The sequence below is a fragment of the Athene noctua genome, chromosome 2 (assembly GCF_965140245.1).
Source record: "Athene noctua chromosome 2, bAthNoc1.hap1.1, whole genome shotgun sequence".
Lineage (NCBI taxonomy): Eukaryota > Metazoa > Chordata > Aves > Strigiformes > Strigidae > Athene > Athene noctua.
Genome location: NC_134038.1, coordinates 145,135,807 through 145,159,132, shown reverse-complemented (window position 1 = coordinate 145,159,132; position 23,326 = coordinate 145,135,807). Strand labels below are relative to the sequence as shown.

General features: G+C 40.7%; 1 protein-coding gene across 9 annotated transcripts in view; it reads left to right on the top strand.

Annotated features, from left to right (window-relative positions):
- THRB (thyroid hormone receptor beta) overlaps positions 1-22,972 on the top strand; it is a 166,549-nt gene extending 143,577 nt beyond the window's left edge. For all 9 annotated transcript variants that reach the window (XM_074900533.1, XM_074900537.1, XM_074900535.1 and 6 more), the window contains 6 exons: positions 6,046-6,146; positions 10,086-10,233; positions 12,037-12,242; positions 15,391-15,537; positions 20,212-20,470; positions 21,720-22,972. In XM_074900533.1, coding sequence (XP_074756634.1) covers positions 6,046-6,146; positions 10,086-10,233; positions 12,037-12,242; positions 15,391-15,537; positions 20,212-20,470; positions 21,720-21,961 — 1,103 coding nt within the window. In that variant the 3' untranslated portion in view covers positions 21,962-22,972. The remainder of the gene's footprint in view (positions 1-6,045; positions 6,147-10,085; positions 10,234-12,036; positions 12,243-15,390; positions 15,538-20,211; positions 20,471-21,719) is intronic.
- The last annotated feature ends 354 nt before the right edge of the window (positions 22,973-23,326 follow it).

The following is a 23,326-nucleotide window of genomic DNA, read 5'->3' as shown; positions in this document are numbered from 1 at the left end:
TAATTATTCCATAAATCAAAGAATGTCAAAGATCAAAATTCGGGACAAGCAAGCCAGCTAGCTAACAAGAAATGGTGAATCTGTTTAACAACATTCTCGGTGCTTCCAAGCTCGATGGAGAAATAAGCAATTTTTCTCAGTGGGAGTAATTTAAAGAAAGCGGGAAACAAGGATCAGTGTATCAGCCCAGCCTTTCAGATCAATACTGATAATAGCACAAACAAGAATGGAGTATGCTTTTTCCCACTCAGCTCTATGTTTTCTCCGATAAACACTCTGTTTAAGCTTTGTCTACACAAGTGTATCAAGGATGATAACTGGATGGTTCTTGTAATTTTTATAATTTGCAGAGAGTTACAATGTGACTATAGAGTCGGTGGAACAGCACTATAAATTTTCTTTTCAGTTTTAATACAGTTGGGGATTCTCAAGGTAGTAATTAATTTCATCTCTTTCATTTTCATACTGCAGTGTCTAGTAAGTGAATACGAGCTTACTGATAAGTCCTAAATTCCTCATTTTAGTGAGTGGTCTCTAGTCATGCAAACCATACCAGATGAGAGAAAGAAAGATTTCAGGGAATATATTTAATACGTGAGCCTGGTAGTGTACCGTGAAAATCAAAATACTGAATAATGGTCTTAAAACTCAAGTGTCCTTCTGCAGTAGCAAAAAACGGCTTTTTCTGCTTGCAAGGTATAAGCCTATGGTGGATCGGGAACACGCTAATAAGAAACATTTGGTATACAGACATCATTTATTTGCATCGACATCATTCCTATTGTCGTTTGGTAGTCAAATACGGTTTGGGTCCTAGCATTTTTTTAACGTGTGGTTTAATCCCTGAGTCAATATTACATTATCTGTACAAAGAGACCTGGAGATGTAAAGTCTGTGCAACAATACTTTAACAAAACTGAAATAAATTCTTCAGTTTTCTCAGAACAAACAAACACCCACAGGGGGGAAAGAAAAAAAAAAAAAAAAAAAAAGCAGTATCCTTTTTCAGTGGTTGTTTTCATTTAAATAGCTTTTCTTTGCCTCATTGCGAGGGTGGGGGCAAGAGTAGCCACTGAGTGTCTCATTTGCATCTCTCCAATTTGTTACACTGTGCAGGGTCACATATATTGCTTTAAGGTATCATTCCTGTAAATGGTAATTTGAGAATGCCGGCATACATTATTAATGAAACAGTACCTCAAATGACTGCATAAGTTGGCAGATCTTGTTCTGTCCTCACAGCTGCTGGGGCAAACCCATTTCACCTTTTCCTGTCAAAGGGAGTTATTTCTTGTCATACCTCTACAAAGCTACAGTTATGATTTTAAAAATATTGTAAATCACTGTCAGGATTGGTTATAATGGATTATACAAGATACTGTTCTAGGTAGAGCAACTGGTCCTGCTGAGCACTTAGCCGTGCCAAGACAGTAAGATTAGACTGAGTGGCAGGTGGGAGTCTGGGGAGCAAAGGAGTTACTTTGGGCTGCAAGGGAAACACCAGATATGGCAGGTCAAGGTCATTCATTGGTGTTCTCCACTCAATGCAAAGATCCAAGGTGGGCATTGGGATGAACAATGTCAAGTCATACTTGGCAGTTAACTTTGAGGATCATACCGGATGCACCAGACGTAGATCATGAGGATGCTAGAATACAGCAGACAGAGGCTTGACAGACAAAGGAACGATATTAGTTATTACTGTACAGTTCAAGGAGGTTGGTGTTGCTTTTGAACAGTCACTCTTAGCTATTTACTTAGTTTTTGACCAAGAAATAAAGGGTGAAATATAGACACCAGAAATAGGAACCTACCCAGGGCTTCCATGAGATTTGTCATCAGACATTTTTCTTTCGTAAGAGAGCACCTGGGTTACTCTGTGCAGACAGCATCTGCTTCTTCCACATAGGAGTTTTTATTTCTGGTTCAGATTTATTTAAAACACAAGATGCCAAGGTACTTGCTGATGTGAGAAGTCCTTACTAGTCTGCCCCTCTTCGTTTTTCCCCAAGTGCTTCAAGCAGTGAGAGAAGTCTGTTGCTCTGCTTCTTTCTCAGACCATCCAACAGACAACTCTGCTGCCATCCACAGCTTCCCCAAGGATCTCCATTGCACTGTTCATAGTTTCCATGCTGGTACCAGGTTCAGAAAAACGCTGTTGAACGTCCTCCCACTGATTCTGTTTCTGACTCTGAGTAGCAGCAAAAATGCACAGAGGCTGCTTATCTGCACATTTTACAAATAAAATTGCATTGATTTTATATGGAGGTCCGACTGAATATTTATAACTACTAGAAATTATTTACAGTGAACCTTATGGTTTGTAAGAACTGAGTGTAAGTTTCCTTATTCCTCTTAGCATGATGTCTGTTTGTGTGAATTCTGTCTTTTTAAATTACTGCTGAAGGTCAAGTTTTCCTACTTTCTTTCTAGCAGTTTCCCCATTAGCTGTTGGAAGGAGAGTTAAAAATTTACAAAAGCGTGGATATCACTCTCAGATTTGTAATAGAAAGAAAAAGATGATTATTGCACAATTCTACTGCCAAGGATTTCTTGGGTTAAGTTTCCTGTTGAATTGGTAGAAGATTTCAAATTCTGTGCTTGCCTTGTGACATGGGCACAAAATAATACTTAACATTTAAGTAGCTTAAATAGCTGCCATGTAACACTTCGGATGCAACAAAATTGGGAATGCGGTTGCATGTAAGGATGCCGGTTTTATTTTCTGACTAGGAGTGCCTGTAGGAGATTTGTCTTTTCTGCCAGATTGGAAACTGCTTCCTGGGTTGAATAAAGTCATGAAACTCCAAGGAGGTGGGCACCAGTGGTCACATGTACAAGCTACTGTATATATTTAAGGAAGTGCTTTAGACTCTCTCTCCTGCTCTTCCAGTAGAACAAAGCTGCCATTACATGAGCAGTGCTAACCAGATTACATACCTAATGAAATACCAAGCCATTTAATTCAGAAGTAACTCTTAAGGAAGCAAACCAGGGATACTGAATTTTAGAGGACATAGTCTGTGCTATGCTAAGTCTGCGTTTCATGTATAGCAGTAACCAGCAATAACAAGAAGCTGTGAATCTTCACCAGAAATTTAGTGGAAAATTCTGCATCACTCTGCTGAATCTGCTGCCTCCTGCATCAGCTCCATGTTGTGTATGTGTTGCATGTGCAGAGGCAGGTGTGAGCAAAAGGGGGGCAGAATGGAGATAATAATCTCTGCTAATCCCCCACTGGCATAATGTCCATTAGGATCAGCAATGTAAATAAGAGTCAAAACCCTGCTGTCTCTCTTCCCTCAAGGTCACAGAACCAGCTCCACGTGTCCACCAGTCTATCCAAGCACAACTTCTTCATCATGAAGAAATGTAACCTGAATGTAAATCTGATCTTTTGCTGTATTATAGACTGGTATGATACATCAGTAAGATCTTAGCTCATTCCCCAACTCCCCTTTCAGATGCCAGTAGGAGCATTGGCAAACCTGAGATGCAGGTACCCAGGCATGGCTTCAGAGTTCTCCTGCTTCCCAGCATTACAGAAGAGGGATATATGTTCCTCTATAATTTGAGGTTCTCATAATTATGCTCAAACTAGACATATGAAGTAGACCATGCAAATGCTTCCTGCCTTCTTCCTTCTTTACTTTCTCCTAATCCACTCACAAGCCCTCAGAAAATTCAAGTATTTTAAGCTCGGTTAATTTCAAGTATTTCCTCTGATTTGGGCTTTTCTTTCTGGAGAACCTCTGGCAAGTGTGGCCTTAAGAAGGCACTTTCATTTAAACTGTCTGTTACTGAGCTGGCCCTCTAGCATGTTAAGTCACAGGAAGATGATGGCCACCCCTCTTGCAGCATCCTCCCAGCAGCTTTCTGCTGCCCTGAGTCTTGTTGCTGGTTGCCTTCCATGTGACTGTGGTGTGCCATGTCCCCGAGCTATACCGAGCCATACTGGTGTGAAGGCTGCATAAAGACAACAAGCGTGGAGTCTAGTCCAACATGTGGTGCTACAGATGGGTTCAACAAGCCAGTGGCAAGGGATAATGTTACAGGCAGCCACATCCAAAGCACTGTCCCCCATTACACTCATAAATTGCACTCAGCCAGTTGGCAGATGATGTAAAACTGGGAGGAGTGGCCAGTACACCAGATGGGTCTGCTGCCATTCAGAGTGACCTAAGCAGGCTGGAGGAATGGGATGAGAAGAGTCTCTTGAAGTTCATCAGAGGGAAATGCCAAATCCTGCACTGGGGGACGAATAATAAATGCAGCAGTACAGGCTGGGTCCTTACCAGCTGGAAAGCGCTTTGCGCTGAAGTACTTGGGGGTTCCTGCTGGACAGCAAGTTGAACATGTGCCAGCAGTGTGTCCTTGGGGCAAGGAAGGTCAATAGCATCCTGGTCTGCATTAGGAAGATCATCACCAGCAGGCTGAAGGAGGTGATCCTTCCCCTCTGCTCAGCTCTGGTGAGACATATCTGTAGTGTTGGGTCCAGTACTGGGCTCCCCAGTGCAAAAAAGCCATGGACATACCGAAGCAAGCCCAGCAAAGGTCCACAAAGATGATGAAGGGACTGGAGCATCTGTTCTGTGAGGAGAGACTGAGAGAGCTGAGACTGTTCAGCCTGGAGAAAAGAAGGCTCAAGGTGGGGTCTTACCAATGTGTATAAATACCTGATCCCCCATCAGGTAGAAGACAGAGCCAGACTCTTCTCAGTGGTGCCCAGTGACAGGACAGGAGGCAACGAGCATAAATAGAAATACAGGGAATTCCATCTGAAGACAATAAAATAATGTTTTCTTTTCACTGTGAGGGTGACCAAGCATTTGTATAGGTTGCCCAGAAAGATGGTGGAATCTCTATCCTTGGAGATACTCAAAAGCCATCTGGACATGGTCCTGGGCACCTGGCTTTAGGTGGCCCTGCTTGAGCAAGGGGCTGAAGCAGATGACCTTCAGAGGTCCCTTCCAACCTCAGCCATTCTGAGATTCTGTGAAATATTTACTACACTTTAATAATCTTACACAGTTACGCAAATAGCTGCACTTCCCTCTCTCCTCTCAGACTGAATCTGAGATCTCTGTGTTACATCTTCACAGAGAGATTTTTCAGAAGGAAATGTACCATATACCAGACCTCCATTAATTCTGAGTCATGGGAACACTTATTTTGAAAGGTTTGTATTTTGCCCTGTTTAAAAGTTCTCTTTAGTTTAGAATTACTTTTTTGTTGCCATCACAATTGGTTTGGTTTTTGCTCAAATTGAAAATATGTTTATTTTATCAAAACAAATGTCACTGTGGGAAAAGAACCAAGCATTGCCAGCGTTTTTCATAGCAGTAATATTTGATTTCACTTGTTGGGTGTTTGGTAAACTACTTCAGAAGAGAAAATGTCATTCTAACATGTGCACATACACACACATGTATATTTGAATACCCACATATTTTTCCCTAAATTCAGGCTATATTAAATGTCCCTGTGGAACATGCCCAGGTTCAGGTATGATCCGTACAGCTTGGGCTATCTGTTGCTGGTGCTTCTCCAACCACACCTGTGGAGCTGTTTTGAAACAAACAATGTCTCAGTAAATATTTCTTATTACCAGGTCCTTGAGTCACCCTGCAACCTGGCATCTCATCTTCAGTATACATGTATATCAGACTTTTTGTGAAACAGAACAGAGAAATATATTGTGTGTCTTGCTGTTATTTTATTTTTTCACATCAAAGACTTTGAGGTAAAAATAAATATATTGATTTTTCTGAGGCAGTATTTCACTCAGGAGAGAACAATCATGTTCTGACTTTGCGCTCTTGACCAGTAGATGCTGAAACATTCTGAAAAGTCAAATATATTATGGACTATGTTTAAATAAGTCTGTAACAGAGTATGAGCTTTTTATTCAGGAAATTCAGTGAGTTCTGAAGTATGGGGCTGGTAGAGAAGATCCACAGTGGATTTTAATATAATATTTTTATATCAAAAGTATCATATCATTTTATATCAAGTTTACATGCCGCATCCTCTTTTTCTTTACAGGGTATATACCCAGTTACTTAGACAAGGATGAGCTATGTGTAGTATGTGGGGACAAAGCCACCGGATATCACTATCGCTGCATCACTTGCGAAGGTTGCAAGGTAAATGGCACAGTGGGAAAGTGGGAATCAGAAATAGCTCTCCAGCTCCTCCATTATACAGACCTGAACTGTGCTGTCAAATAAAACAAAGACAGATTAGAAGCGAATAAGAACATCCAGTACTGATGATAAGCCGTATCTGGCTATGCCTCTGCTCTTCATATGCATAAGGAATATAGTTGATTTTTGCAGTGTTTGCTTCTGAAAAGGAAGAAATTTAGATTTTTTTTGTCGTTGCTGTTTAACTGTTAGCTCTTACATTTCCGTTTTTTAATGTTTCTTTGGCCATGTTCTCTCTCAGCCAGTGTACATCGGCATACTCCAGTGAAGCTGTTTATGCAATAGCTGAGATTCTGCCTATGGCCATGAAGAGTCTGTAGCGATTAACAGTGTTCCAGTTCCTCTCATTGTCACTGTGAAGAAGCAAAAATCAAAATCCCTTCCACATGCTCATAGAATAGTAACATCCATCACTTTGGGACGCATTGACACCCAGTTAAGACAGTTTAAAAAAGATTTTGACTTCTTTAACTTAAGCATATTGAAATGTGCTTTCAGCTCTAAATTGCATCTCTAAAGTTACATGCAAAATTAAAAAATAGATTGCTTTGGGCAAGTAAATTTTTTTTTAAAAAAAAAAGAGTAACACAATCAGGCACATCTTACATGATTTCACTGCCATAAATTTGCCTGAATAGCTTGAGATCCTGTAAGAAAGCTATTCTTCCCTGCAGAAAATAAAAAATGATTGTTTTTCTAAACAAATAGGACCACACATGTCATGGACTAGTGTCATGGGACTAAGCTGACAAAATCGTATTCTGTTCATCCCCAAAGTCTGGAATATTTGGATCTGAGATTTTGGGTTTGGATTAGCTTTAGATCCCCACATCACAGTAACCCTTGTGTTGAAGTAGTTCTTTCAGTTGTACATAATTGCCCTAAGTTACATTTATGAAATGCACGAAGACCTAAATATCCTATGTATATCAGATTTGTGGTGATATTCATAATGATTTTATACACATACATACATAATATGTATGAAAAATATTTATATCTGAAAAAGAACTGTGGAACTCAACAATTGTTCCTTACACATCTGCATCCCATATACCAGATGATAACAATACATAAAATGTATGAATATGACTTAATTCAGATAGGATGAGAAGTAAGCAACACTGTGGCATGAAATATCTTTTGCTCCCAGCTGAACAGCTATATCTCTTGCCAGCTTTCGTACTAAGGTTTTTGTTACTCCAACTGAAGTATTTCTTCTTATACCTACCAGCCATTTTACATATATAGCATACAAAATCCACTTTTATCTTCTGTCTGATGTACAATTTAAAACAATGCTTGTGTGCACAAGGAACTGAGCTAATGTTTTTCAAAAAGTAATTCATTTCTTTCTCCTCCTTATAGTTGGCTTACAAACTGACTGTTTTGCTTTGCTTTGGTTTGGTTTGTTCTGATTTGTTGTTGTTCTTCCAAATTATTCATTGTACAGGATTTGATTTTTTGTGTGGACAATTTCAACCCATGCTCTGGAAGATCTGCGTATATACTTCCAGTTGTGTGATTTATCACCAAAGTTACATGTAATCAATTAATTTGACATATACTGGTTGCTTACACTCAAAATCATTTTTATTTTGTAACATTAATCAGGGATGACAGCCAAAAATATGCTTTGGCAAGTGCTTTCATGATCAAAGCATCCTCACACATAATGTCTGAAAACTAAATTGTAAGGAATTTAAACACAAATAAACAAACAGTGAGTTCTGACGTCACTGAAATGTTTCTCTGTACTGTACCCATTGCATCTATTGCTATATAGGTGCATAGTAAACTCATTTAGGAAAAGAGTAGTTGCCTTAGAATAAAATGTGCTTTCTTTTATTGATGAAAATAACACTTCTGTGATTGTTTGGACAAATAGAAAGAGCAGCTTCCGTATCACATTGTATCTAGAGATGATCAAAGAGGTTTTTTGCAAAAAGTTTTTGAGAAGTGCAAAGAAATGGGAAGATGAAATGTGCTGATCCCAACACACGTGGTGATGGAGTCTTGCCATTGTAAAGCTAGACTGATGTTAAGTCCCATGCAAGGTTTGGAAAACAGAAATTCCGCACCACTTCATGAGATTCATCAGAGATTTTTTTCCATCTCTTGCTGTAACTAGAGATCCCGTGTCCCTGACTGTCCAGAGCCATCTTTGATCTTCAGGGAGGAGGGGAGCAGGTCTTGTCTCTAGGAATTCATCACAGAGTTCAGCGTGGATCCAGATTCAGTTGTTGGGTAGATAAGAGTTTGAGACTGGATCCAAACCCCACATAAGGACATCTTGCCTGTGATTTCTTGGATTTTGCCTCAACCCCACAGGTCCCAGTCTCACAAAGGCTCACACACATGCTTTATGCAACTCAGTTTAATTGAGATTTCAGGTCTTATCATTATTATGGAAGAAAGAATTGTACTCTCAGCTGGATCTTGTAAGATAAAACTCTAATGAGGACAAGGCTCTTTATTGTCTTCACTGGAGTTAGGAGCTCAAGCTGAAATACAGACTTAACTGTATGTCTCAGTTCAACATTCTGTGTTAAAAGAAATTACACACTGCTATAAGCTTTTACTGGATGTTATTTAACATAATTAAAAACAGACCTTTCACCTAGTGAAGAGACTATTCATTAGATAAAATAAAAAAAAAAAAAAAAGGTTATTCATTAGGTAAAATTTCACTTGAATTTTGCCATTGTTTTCACTGAAACCAAAGCCATTTTCAGTGGCCTCAGTCAGACAGAACTAGGGTCCCAGCATGTTCTCTATGTCAGGGTGGTCCCAAGCTGCATTGCTCTGTGTAGATGGTCTCAAACAATGGTGAAACTTGAAATTAAAGTCTAAATTCCTTGCTTTACAGCCTATCATGTCCATATTTTGCAGTCTTGGAAGTTTACCCAGCTCTTGCGGAAACCAATCAGAAAAGTCATGTTGAAATTAGTACCAGGATTAGGCCCATAATGTTCAGAGATAAGTTGTATCTGATTTCTTTACCTAAGGCCAGGGTCTGTAGGATGTATAAAGCAGTGAAATCAGTGGAGCTACATTAGTTCACATGAGTTTAGGATCTAACCTCAAATCCATGTTGCAATTGGCAATACAGATTTATATTATGATAGATAGATAGATAGATAGATAGATAGATAGATAGATAGATAGAAAGAAAGAATAGATATATATGTAGAAGGATCTTTATTGGTGATGTTTGTTTTGAATACAGAGGTCTGTGGTAAATACAAATTAAATCCTCAGAAATACAGATAATTATGGATCCATTATTTATAACCAAACTCAAAGACTGTGTAAATTGTGTTTGCAAAATTCTTAATCCTGCACAGATTTGGTTGGTTGATTGGTTATTTGGCTGTGATGGAAAGAAAAGAGTAGAACTGTTTGTTCTTAATCCTTTAGTAGCACGTACAGACCATCATTCTTAATATTTGCAGAAGCTGCTCTTTAATCAAAAGTATGTATGTGCCTCTTAATATCCCTCAAAATGATTATGTAATTTAGAAAGGGGCTCAAAATAAACTCTCTAGTTCAAATACAAAAAAATTTAACACACACAAACATAAGACTTCAAGAAGATGTAGACAGTATTTGTCCCTCCAAGACAGCATTACTTAGACTTTTACTTGCCTAAGATATTTCTGTATTTTTCACTTTTAGAGAGGAAATGTTTCATGAAACTCTGAAAAGAAATGCCATACACTACAAAACCAGTTTGTTCTTTTTCTCTGTGAGAGTTTCATGGAATGAAGTATGTTATCTTGCTTCCTTAGGTACATTCCTACCAAACCAAAGTGGCTTCCAGTTTGAAAAAACTGCACAATGCTAATGCTTTTTAATGCATTTATTTATTGCACTTAGGGCTTTTTTAGAAGAACCATTCAGAAAAACCTCCATCCAACCTATTCCTGTAAATATGAAGGAAAATGTGTGATAGACAAAGTAACAAGAAATCAGTGCCAGGAATGTCGCTTCAAAAAATGTATCTTTGTTGGCATGGCAACAGATTGTAAGTATATTTTTCTGGTTTTCTTTCTTTTATCTTTTTTTTTTTTTTAAATGTGTGTGTTTGCTTAAAGTATGTTGATGGGTGAAAATAGTTAAAGTAGAGCAGAACTACGAGCACTTTTTTTTCTTTTTTTTTTTAATAACTTGTACTGGGGAATTACGCTTGTTTCATCAAACCTCTTTCATGGGACTGTAATTTTGTGTTTATCCTTCACCAGACTGCACCTTCTCCTGGCCTTACCAGGCTGAGTAACAGTATGAATGTTCACTCTTCAGAGGAGAGGAGGGAGAAATGCATCTGGACGGACACTTTGCTTGAGAAAAAAACATCTTGTTTAGAAAATTCTGGAGGATGTGAAATTGAATGTCGTTGTATGAGTCATCCTGCAGTTGTTTGTTTTATTTTTAGCCCTGAAGAAGTTATCTACTGCAAAGAGTTCGACTCTCATTCTAAAGAACTAGAAAATATGGCTGTAAGATTAACCCTTAGGGGTTTTCTTTTCTTGCCATTGCACGGAGATTTACACCAATAAATTTGATTAGTGAAAATGGAAGTCATGTAAATCCCCCATGCATTAATGTTAATGGTTGTTGCCAGCATAATCTTCTGCAGAAGAACTGACAGAAAAACAGGCCAAATAAACAGAAAAATAGTCTAACTTATCATTGATAATGTAATGTATAACAGTCCCTTCTGTCTGGAGGGAGATAGAAGAAATGACACAATTTCATTTTAGCCAGGTGGACCTTCCAGAGGGGGCGCTGGGTAACCCTGGGTCACCAGTTTGCCTCCAGCCCAGTCTGATGCAGCAAACAGTGGTGAACATGGGCCGGATAGCAGCTGTGCAGAGTAAGAAGTTCCTCTGAGTCTGGTTCTGACTAGCCCAGGCTATTACCATAAAGCTGCTGTGGCCTTTGAGGGCTGCACCTATGTAGACGCCAAAGGAGCTGTCACTGAGCACGGCAGACGGGCCAGCTATCCCCTAACCCAAGAAGGTTAGGATAGTCTGACTTAAAATGTGTGAACAGAAGTGCGTAAGCAGGGCTTTCGTTGATCCAGTTTTGTTTGGATCAGAAGGGTCCTCCTCTGCTAAAGCAGGTCAGTCTGTTGAAATGGCCTGTTCACGTTTGCGTGGGTAACGGGATAAAACCTTCAGTGGTGGTCAGAGATGTGCAGCCCTGGGGCCTGTGTGTCTGGTATCACTGGAAGTAGCGGGGCTCTAGGAAGAGCCCTACAGAACAGCACCATTTGTAGGGCTTAAGGAAAGAGCCAAAGGCAAATTGTTTCTGATTGTGAGGTACAACAGGTAATTGAGCCTCCTGTGAAAAAGTACTCCCACTTTCTTAAATCCACGTTACCTTCTGCAGGCTTACAAGAACACATTCTACACAATTCAAAGCAGTAACCGTGCTGATAGCACTTTAAAGAAAACAAAAGTGCATCTTTCCCAACATGGATTACTCCCAAGTCCTCTATAGGATCACTTTGAGTCCTTACAAAGCTTTTAGATACTTTTACTAGTACTTTTAGATACTTTTTTTACTGGTGGAATAAGTCACTGAAGGCAATGGCAGTGTACAAAACATTACCAGAAGGGTAAGGCGTTCTTTGCAATACAGGCTTCTGAGAAAATGAAGTTGGGGGGAGAAGTGAGAACTGTGTCAACTGTGGATCTTACCAAAATACTTCTTTACTGATTAGATAAGGTGTCTGTAATCAATTAGCACCTCAGGCCCAGAAAAGACCAATGTTCAGACAGCCTTAAGAGCTTCCTGCCATTTTTGTATGCTTTTCCCCTGCTAGTGGTGTTGGATGACAGCAAGCGGTTGGCAAAGAGGAAGCTGATAGAAGAAAATCGAGAGAAGAGACGTCGGGAAGAGCTGCAGAAAACCATTGGGCACAAACCAGAGCCAACGGATGAAGAATGGGAGCTCATCAAGATTGTTACTGAAGCACACGTGGCCACCAATGCACAAGGAAGCCACTGGAAGCAGAAAAGGAAATTTCTGGTAAGGACAGTAGCCTTTTACACTGCTCTTGGAGTCACATTCCTTTCTTTCTTCTGGGGTCCCTTCCCAACATTACAACGCCAAAGAGGATATATCTGCCAGTGTATTGACATTTATGAAAAATTGATGATTTTTATAGTTACTACTTGCTTATTCTTGCCTGAAGCTCAGTGTTTGATCAAACCATGTATTTCAAAAGATAAACAGTGTTGCTAAGTTAAATCTTACCTAGCTGGATACTTTTAATGTGCTATGATAAGTAGAAAAGATTTTTCACTCCTGATTAACAACAGTAGCAGTCCGTAATGCATATCATATCTTTTTCTATATATCTAGGGATAGTTGTCTTTATTGGGGACTAGCATACAACATATTGTAAGTATTAAAACAATGTCAAGTTTTAGGTGAAAGCTGATATATTTTATTAATAACTTGTGGGTTTTGCTTCCTTGTTCCAAAGTGAACACATTAATTAAAATAAATTTGGCAAAGAATAATGAATTTTAGTGAAAGCAGGATGATGCATACACTATAGCACTGGGATTGCAGACTACAACATGACTTAAGTCTTCAGCCTATAAGTAAGGATCAGAAAAAAAATTAGGATTTGTGTTGCTCAGCCTTAGAAAAGTTTTCATCTGATTTTTCTAAATCAATTTTTGAAGGAATAAGTGCAGAATGCAAACTGCTTATACAGCACAAAAGAGGGATTATAAACTGTTTCAGGAATACACAGGGGTCTTTAACAGTCTGTGTATACCAAATCAGATAGAGAATATTAATTTTTTGCATGCCTAGGCTCCTGCTGCCTAGTTCACTAAGGGAGTCTTGACCCACTGTTAAATTGCTAAGAGAAATTATATATTCAAAGCATCTGACCCCTTTTATAACGTTTTGTTAATTCCAGTGGCACTGTCTTAATTTTACTATATGAATGGCTGCATGTGCATAGTAGCGTGTAGTCAGGAAACCATAGCCAGTGATTGCTGGCAAGAAGCAGCAGAGCACTTTGCAGTAGTGTTGCACACCAAGGTTTGCAGAGCTGGTTTTAGCAGACCAAGAAGTAGCTGCAGTGGCGTTATTTGGTTGCTTAGGCAAGAGTGCTGTTCTTTGGGTATTGTTTGGTTTGGGATAAAGCATGGGGAGCTTGAGCTTGGGGATGGGGATGAGTACGCTGGGACACGTAAAATGTGGTCATTGAGGGACTTCAGGCTCTGGAGACAGTCACAGCTGTCAAGAGGGCGAGCCTCCAGCAAAGCGTGGCCAAATGCAGGTCATGAGGTGATGTAATGACAGGGCTGTTGGGAGAGGGGAGGGATGGGGCAGAGGCAGGGGTGGCAGCTGTGATGAGCAGTTCAGAAACCAGCTCTGACTTCCGCAGCTGGTTCCTAGGTCGGACCAAACTGCTTTTGGTGCAGCCCTTGCTGCAGGACCTCCTGGTTCCTTGCAGTGCTTATATGCTGAAGCCCAGTGGTTTCAAGGCAAGCGTAGAAAACTCACTGACGCCTTGCAGTGAGTGCAGAAAGGAAAGTCCAGGATGGCATGCCAGCCCCAGGTGGAGAGCTTTGAAAGCCCCTGCCACAAGCTGTTGAAGAACAAGAGGAGCTGACCACACGCCCCAGGAGCTGTGGGTTAGTCCTTAGGCAGCTGAGATTCCAACAGCAGGAGCTTCTTTGAGGTCTGGACCTCTTTCCCTGTTGAGGTGAGTTAGGTGGCAAGGGCTCTCCAGTTGCATGCCCTTCTGGAATGTGTTAGCTTTACCTAATGAACTTGACTTCTTTTGCCTTTTCCCAAGAAAATGTTGTGTTCTTTCTTCTTCTCCCTAACAACATTACGCGTGGGTTTAAGCATTTGGTCTTCTTGTTTGGAAATGATGAAGGTTGTTTATCATGATCACAGAGACAATGTGGTTTAGTTTCCCAAGGTTCAGGAAGGGAGGGAGCCCAGAACTGGGATTACTTGAGTTTGTAGTAGGAACCATCAGATAATTGAGCCCAGTCCTCTTCATTGTTCCTTTACAATTGCTGCTTGCTTTATTAATGCATTGCTGAGCTTTTTCTTGAAAGAAGTTAGATTTGGATTCAGATTGGGAAGAGAGCTGTGGAAGGATCTTTTATGATGTGTTGCTTTAAAAAAACTGCTGACCACAAGTTTTTATTATCGACAGTACTTTCAGCACTTCCCCTGTTATGAATGTTATAAAGTCCATCAGTTGTAAAGGCCTTCTTCTCTGGATTTTATCCGTTTTTTGACTCTCTAATGTGAACAAAATGGAACCTCTGCATGGTGGTTGGGCAGGTCTTTTACAACCACAAAGCCACACTTTAGAGAACAGAACAGCTTTGATATGCCTGTTTTTAAAATACACAGTAGCACTGACAAGCTGTCACAAAATCAGGTGAACAAGCTGAAGTGTGGTTGGAATAAAAAAACCACTTACCGCAGATTCTGCTTGAAGCTATTTCATTGTATATCCCTATTGAAAACCTCAAAATATGATTTATTTTTTTTTTCTCTTTTGGAGAAGCCTTGGGCTGAAGTCATGCAGAAGGTAAAAAAGTCACTTTATCCAGACTAGCTTTTTGTTAGTCCATTCTTAGTCATCAGTTGTTTCAGCCTAGTTTTGGAAACAGGCCTTGGCAGTTGCCTGGAGCTCTGTGGTACCAGGCAATCTGTTCTGGGGAGGATTTCAGAACTTCGAGTAGGTGATAGAGCCCAATTCTGCAGAGCTCTCAGCATCTTCTCCAGGGTAACAAGTCACCTCAGCTTCCTTCACTTTGAGAGAAACTTGAGTGTTCTCAGCACCTGTAAGAAAACAGAACATGCCTATATTTTTAAGCAAAAAATGCACACACTACACCCACAAAATATTCAGATACAGGCACAAGGAAGAAACTGCATGTGCCCAGAAATGCAGCTGCCCACACAGGATGGGCAGCAGCATGCCAGTCACCCATTTCTCTGTGCAGTCACCTCTTTCACAAATGCCTTACAAACAAATTCACATTTTGTGGCATAATGGGCTTTACTTATAAAGTGAATAGTATTATTTTAGCATATCTTTTGTCACCAAGCAGGACTTTTTAGAGTATGAAATACTTGCTCTAAGATAGATTGTTCCTTTAAATATATTTGTTTATATCCTTAGCCTGAAGATATTGGGCAGGCACCAATAGTTAATGCCCCAGAAGGTGGGAAAGTGGATTTAGAAGCCTTCAGCCAGTTTACAAAAATTATCACACCAGCGATTACAAGAGTGGTGGATTTTGCCAAAAAGTTGCCTATGTTTTGTGAGGTAAGAAGACTTCCTCATTTATATGCCTGTTGTTAAAAACTATTCAAAATACTCCTGGCATGGAACTAAAAAAATCACTATGTTTAAAATCAGAAAAAAATAGAGAATCGAAAATAGGTGGGACTAGAATCATCTGGATTTTTATGAGTTTTCTTTTTCTTGTGATTACTGAAATCCTGCTTTTGTTTTATCTAGAAGTCACCATTGTTCTTTAGGGACTCTACTGTGTCTTTAGAGGGGACCTTGAACAAAGCAAATGAACAAAAAGAGACTGTCTAGAAGCATCTTTGATATGTTTAATCAGATCTTCCAGCACACAGTTCCCTCTGTGCTTTCTGGCTCCTTGGTGGGTACAGTATTGTGGAGTTGGGTCTATGCAGTAATAAATTCTTCAAATTCAGGAAAGCATCCCTATCCAGGAATGGCATTTGCCTCATGGGGTTCCCTTGGCATGCTTTTCGTGAATGGGGAGGTGGTGCATAAAAGAGTCTGTAAAAGTAACGGATTGTCATTCCAGATAGATACTCACATGTAAAATATACCATAAATAGACTCAAATAGACTTGGTTGCACATTAGGAATACAGAGGCCCTAGTCTGATCTCATTTACACCGAGGGATCATTTTTATTGGAGGACTAGATGCAATGGCTGATGATATTTTTTCCTGACTTAAATGTTATCAGAACTTTAGCCTGAAATAATATTTCAGTCTTAATAATTTTAAGTCTTGTGAGTCCTTTAGGATCCACAACCATGGGAGTTTTAATATGGAAATATCCCAAATCCAGCATGGAAGGACGCCTGCCTGCTCGCCCACACTGCAGAGCAACACTTGACTCTGCTGGTGAAATGCCAAGTGAATGACATTCAAAATGGGAGTGATCACAGTCAATGAGTTCATCAGGCTCCCCAACTCAAGAACAGTGTTTCCTCCTAAGAACTAAATATCAGTCGGGAGGGAGTTTAAGGCAGCCATAGCATTTTACTCTCTGTGGCTGGCAGCTTTTCTAAGGTCAGTCAAGGAGAGCTATTTATATCCTCTGGTGCCTACAGAACAAGAGGTAAATATCAATAGTTGGCGTAGTGTAAATAGCTCTCCCTGGCTAACCTCAGCATTGACTCCATCAGCCAAGAAAGCATGGCATAGTGGCCAAGCATGAAGATTTTAAAATACAAGGAATGTGTCCATAGATCAGGAGGCCTCTGCAGCATTCAGTGTCTGAGAGAATATGTCTCCTCTGATTTGGCATTTGTTGGTGGGAAGTTGCAGTGTCACACCAAGGTGGTCTTTTTAATTAAGAAAGCTTTGCCAGTCGCACACAGACTGCAGTGCCCATCTGACATCTCCTACCCCTCTTGGCTACTGTGGGCCCACTTGTGTTGGAGCCAGGCAGGAAGCATGGATGAAGAAGTCAAGGCATCATTGGCCATGACCTCTGTAGGTTATGCAGCTCAGCTAGGATAGGCTTCGTTTAGAGCTGAGCCACTGTGTAAACCTGACACCTGTAGACAGTGGGGTCTGATGGCAGAGTGAGGGACAACTCCTCGTGAATGCAAAGGAATAGGACAGCTGTCCTCTGAGTTGTCATATAGCTCCTGCTGTAGCATAAAGAAAATGACAGATATTTGCTCCTTTTTGAAGGGACACTGTCCCTTTAACTTTATTTCAGTTATGTTTTTCAGTCTGTATCTTTTTCTTAGAAGCAACACTGTGTGGGTTGTGGATTTGCTTATGAGAAGAAGGCCTCCTTTCTCCCATAGGACCTGCAGAGCATTTAAACATCATCTCAGTTCTTAATTTCCACAGGCTCAGGCTGAGAGCGTAGTAAATCTCTGTGAAGAAGGGGCATGGCAAGGAACATGCATGGCCTCTTACATGTTCGTGGCTGCTTCTTTCTCTCTTTGGACACATGCACAAGCCAGCAAAGCGTTGTGAGTGCCTGGCTTAGTTTGTGTGCATCCATTGGCCCATGCCTCAAAGCAAGAATCTAATCCCAGAGTATTCAAAGTATAAGAAAAACTTAATTTACTTCTCAGCATTTTTCCTGTTGTTTCTTTCTTGCATTTCCTTCTGCTTAAAAGATGAAGACTGAGGAGCATTTAATCAATTTGATGTGAGTTCAAGCATCACAGGCATCAGTGGTTCCACGCTGGGTGAAGCTGTGTAAACACCCTTATAGGTAGCTCAGCTCAGCTCAGTTCCATGGTGCGGCATTACATGTGTGCTGGCTGCTGGTACGTCCTCCAGAGGTGAGCACCTCAGGTTTCTGCCTTTTGCTTTTTCTCGCTGCGGAGAGAGAAGGAAAGGACAACATGGCAGATAACCAGCCACATTTGTTGACACCACTCCTGGAGGGTGCTCTGGTAGCAACGTTCACGTGATGAGCACAGGTAGCACTGAAACCTGCATAGCTGGAGCAGAACTGATGTTCAAGCCCTCTGTCTTTGGTACCTGCTGCTACTAGCAGATAAAACCTGAGGCTTGGCATCCATGAAAGAGGTGTCCTGTCTATCCTTCAGAGTTAGGAAAGCATGTGAAGGATGGGCATAGTCAGATCACTGCTACCATAAAGAAGTTTTAAAACGGTTCAAGTAGGAAGAGAAATTCTCATTGGTTTAATGGCTCACTAATAAAACAGATGAAGCGTCATGAAATATCTTCCCTACTGTTACCTGTCTTTTCCACCATTCTTTCTTCTTAGTCTTTTTTTCTTCATTTCTCTTCTCTCTTCTCCCTTACTTTCTTTCATGTCTTTTTTCTCTGGTTACCTATGCCAGTATCTCTTGATGGTTGCTCTCACACATATTTATTCCTTTTCCTTTTTCTTTTCCTCTTCCTTTTCCTTTCCTTTCTTTTTCCTCTCCTTACTTTTCCTTTCCTTTTTTCCCCTTTCCTTTCCTTTTTTCCCCTTCCCTTCCCTTCCCTTCCCTTCCCTCCCCTCCCCTCCCCTCCCGTCCCCTCCCCTCCCCTCCCCTCCCCTTTTATTTGACTTTCTTTGACTTTCTTCCTATTTCATACTCTCTTTCTTTCTCTGCTTCAGTCTCAGCAGCCAAACGGCATTGTCGTTGGGTAGCAAGACTGTCACTGTGCCTGTGCACACGCTGCTTCCCCATGCTGCTGCTGAGCTGAGTGTGATCTGCAGAGAAAGTGGTTTGCCCTGAAGAGGATGAATCATTTTTTTTGTATATCAAACACTTCACACCTGAAGTTGGCATTGCTGGAAAAATAGCTGCATGATTCAACTCCTTCTCTAACAGGGAACTGCTTTCCAGTTGCGTTAGGTAACTGTCTGACATCCACTCTACATCATTTTACAACAAATCAATGTACTTGGTTTGCAAGTACACAGTTGCCATGTAAACCTATAGTTGATGGGAGGTTTTTTTCATTTTGAATTGCAAATCAGGTAAATATCATAACTTTATATGAATCAGAAATTGATGGATTTTTGCCCTCCTTTCAAGCCAAGTAGAAATGAGTTGCTTTTTCATATACGTGACCTTTGCTGTTCATTTAGTGATGGTCTCAAAATAGTCTTGGTGATTTCTGCTATGATTGAATTACCCATGAAAACATAAAGACATGCTTAACTGAACACATTCTCCTAATGTGTCAGCATCCTGGCTATACTTTATAAATACAGAACCTACCTTCACCAGTTTGGACAGCTTATCTTTTTTAATGGCATGGAAAAGACTGTCTAGCCACGTACCCTGAAGATCACGTCTTATTCACTGGCATAAAAGCTGGAGCTATACCGTAGATTTTTTTTTGTCTGTCTAGTGATGATGTAGGGAGTCTAGGGAGATCAGCCTTACTAGGCTAAATATAGTTTAATAAATTCTGAGTTGTTTAAATGGGCAATGAGAATTAAGAGTATATGCCCCACTGATTGATAGATACAATAATTTATTTCATTCCTTTTATTTAAAAAGCAGTCCACTCTTACGGGCCCTCCCAAATGTCTTTCTTTTCCTCTGGTCAGGTAAGAAATAATCATGGCTGGCGGTGAGTTTAACCAGGATGGCTGAGGTCTGTACCAGACCCAATTATAGTTCATTCTGTTACTCAAAGTTGTAAGCTGAGATTGCTCAGGAGTAGAACAGAGAAGGGTAAACAGCTGAGAACAGTGACCACTTCAGTCATCTCAGTTAGATCCACTCTGATGGGAGACAAAACCAATGGTGTGTTACCTCCAGCCTGGTACCTGACAGGTCTGCTTCACCCTTCACACTTTGTGAAATGTCCTGCAAAATTGAAAGCTACATTCTTAAGGTTTATTCGACTTAATTTTGTAATGCTCCCACAAACTGAGCGGTCCCATGGAGAGCAGCACTTCTTCAAGTTGGGCACGTCACCTCAGCATCCGAACCAGCTTGATTTGGTTTCAGTATCTTGCCCAGGACCACTTGCCTACAGCTGTGTCACCACTAGATTTCCTAAGGGAGTGTGGGGATATTAACCTGCTGGCAGTTTCGGAAAGCAGAAGTGCGAGTCTTGGAGGTTTGTGCGGTGCAGTCAGTCAGCAGCGTGGTTGGAGGACTACCTGCACTATGCGAGGTAGTGTCCTGGGGTCTGAACTGCAACCTCACGCTCATGGATTTATTATAGTTGTGAAACCGACTCAGTTTGAAAAATATATCTTTTTCTTTACCATTTATAATTTCTGCAGCTGCCATGTGAAGACCAGATCATCCTTCTGAAAGGCTGCTGTATGGAGATAATGTCCCTCCGAGCAGCAGTTCGCTATGACCCCGAGAGTGAGACTTTAACACTAAATGGGGAGATGGCGGTGACAAGGGGCCAGCTGAAAAATGGGGGTCTCGGTGTAGTGTCTGATGCCATTTTTGACCTGGGCATGTCTCTTTCTTCATTTAACCTGGATGACACCGAGGTTGCCCTCCTTCAGGCTGTTCTGCTCATGTCATCAGGTAAGAACAGAAATATGTTGGGACCCCAACCATTTCAAAACTCTTCAGACTTTGTCACAAGCCTTCTTTTAAAAGAAATAGGATATATTAGATCTTGTAGTGTTGACTAACATGGGAGGAACTCTCTCAGAATCCTGTTGCAGCTTCGAATTAGTTTGGTGAGCACTAGGAAAAAATTCAGGGTATTCAGTGATGGGCATAAAACTGGCTTTGGTGATACACATTTCCGTCAGCCTCATATGCTTAGTTTGACCTGCCATCTTGTTTTCCTACTTAACACCACCACCACTTGCATTTGAGAGCTGTGCTGTTGCCCCACACTGGGACCATTTGCAACTGGTCTCTTGGTGGGATGATACAGAAGCAGCACAGACCATTTCATGTGATTTCCGAAGAGTTTCTAACCTTCTTAAATCGAGTATGTTTCAAATATATGTTCACTGACTGCCAGCCCAAAGAGGAAATTCCATTCTTGGGCAGTGGCAGATTTAGGAAGATTTATATTTTAAGACCACTTTGAAAATCAGGCACTGAAAAACAATACACAGTGATTTACAAGCATTAACTGTGTCTGAGACAGAAAGGTTTCCACATTAATCACATTTGACCTTCCCAATCAAAACATTTTGATTTCTTTTTACTTCCCTACACAGTGATACGTGAATAGGGATTTCAGAAGGCAGTTCAGAGGACCTGCTTTACCAGAAGTGTCTTCTGAAGAGTGATTTGTGAAGGAGCTTTCCCAGCATCCATCTGGGTGCAGGTTGAGACAAGTGGTCAAACTTCTGGCCTGTGTTTTTACTTTATACTCCATAACAGTTTCCTTTGCAGCTCACCTGTGGACCAAAGCCTGATCAAAGCATTGGTCAGACTGTAGAGAAACAGATAGTAGTTTAGATATCTGACAAGGAAATTTTTTTTGTTCTTTATTAGTTGTTTTACAGAAGGGTATAGGTAGAAGCGTTAGCTGAGATCTGGTCTAGTCACTGCAAGGAAACACTTCCCAAACAGCCCTACTCAAAATGGGCAAAGCAGGCACAGGATGAAGAAAGGAAGGTTTATCTCCTTGCTTTAACAGGGTTAGTACTGGTGTCCAGGGTCAAAGAAGTTGTTTGTGGCAGAGCCAGATGTCCTTAGTGTCCCTCCTTTCTTTCCTAACAACAGAATCATCCTATTTTTCCTGATATATGATTAACATTTATTTGTTAAAGTAAGAAGTAATGATAATTCTGCTTCTTTGTATCTACAGATCGCCCAGGCCTTGTTTGCGTCGAGAGGATAGAAAAGTGTCAAGAGGGTTTCCTCCTGGCATTCGAACACTACATTAATTACAGAAAACACCATGTTGCACACTTTTGGCCAAAACTGCTGATGAAAGTGACAGACCTGCGAATGATCGGAGCCTGCCATGCCAGCCGCTTCCTGCACATGAAGGTGGAGTGCCCCACAGAACTCTTCCCTCCATTGTTCCTGGAAGTGTTTGAGGATTAGAGAGACTGGAGCAGCTCTCCGCACCCCTGTCGCACTACTGGCTGTCATTTCATCCCGTTGCCCGGCTCTTCTCACCTCTGTTTGTTCTTCTTTCGTGCTCTTCTGTTTCTTGAGGCGGGGCTGGGTTTTTGTTTGGGTTTTCTCTTGGGGTTGCTGGGGGGCAGTTGTATACACATGGATGAAAACATCCCTTTAATGCGGGTACTTGTGACTATTGCAATTTGTTCTTCAGTCCTTTGATGTGAATGCTTTGACAGCTTAACAGTGAAAATACAAACAGACCAATCTCATTCACCAGCACTTGCGTGGTCACCAGCTCACACACATCATTGCTTGGAAAATATGGGAGAGAAATTGAAGTGGCAGAAAATAAATTGGCCTCCAAGTTAAAACAGCTATTGTTAATTTGACCCTGGCAATTCTGTCTAGTATTACCTCATTTTGCAAGGCACAAGTGACCGATTTATGAGATTAAATTTCTAGTCTTCATGGTTGTTTCTATTGTAACAGTCACCGTTATGATCTAGGATCTTCATCATCATCAACATGATCTCATCGTTATCTGAGGATTGTTCCAGCAGATACAGTTTAACTCTGCCCCATACGTTAAGTACTTAAAATAATGCAGAGTATTAGAAGGGACTGAGTAATTTTTTTTTCCATGTGTATAAGAAAGATCCTTCAGTTCTTACTGCATTTGAACTCCAGGTAACTTCACTGGGAGGTCTGTTGGAGTAAGGAGGGGAATTTGATCCTCTGAGGTGCTTTTCCTGAGAGTGGAGAGATCTGCTTTTTCTGAGGTGCATGGAAAATTTGTCCCTCTGAGGGAGAAGGTTCTCTGTCAGGATAGCAGACTTTCCTCAGTGTTATTCAGGGATATGAATGCTCACAGAATGAGGACAAGGAGAACAAAATATATGGGGTGACCTTCAGATGGGACAGAAACCAACTGTGTTGTTAACAACACTCAAGACTGTACAGCTTTATCCCAGTAATACAAATAATGTTGCTTGGCAGTAATCTTTTGGTTTTTTATATATATATATATATATATATAAAGTTTATATGCACGTATATATATAATTTTATATATATATAATTACAAATCTTCAGCAGATGTCTTAAACATATTTCCATATTTTTATCTTCTCTCTCTCCTTCTCTAACCCTCTCGTGTGCGTGTGTGTGTTTATGTGTATTGATCAGCTAGGTTCTCCCTCCGTGGTGTCTGTATGTGTTTTCGTTTGGCTAGATTCTCTCTTGATTCCTTTAATTTATTTCCACTAACTGCACTAGCAGGAACGGAACTGAGCAATGACAGGATGTCCTGCTGCCGAAATCTGCAAGCCAGTGCTCACAGTCCTG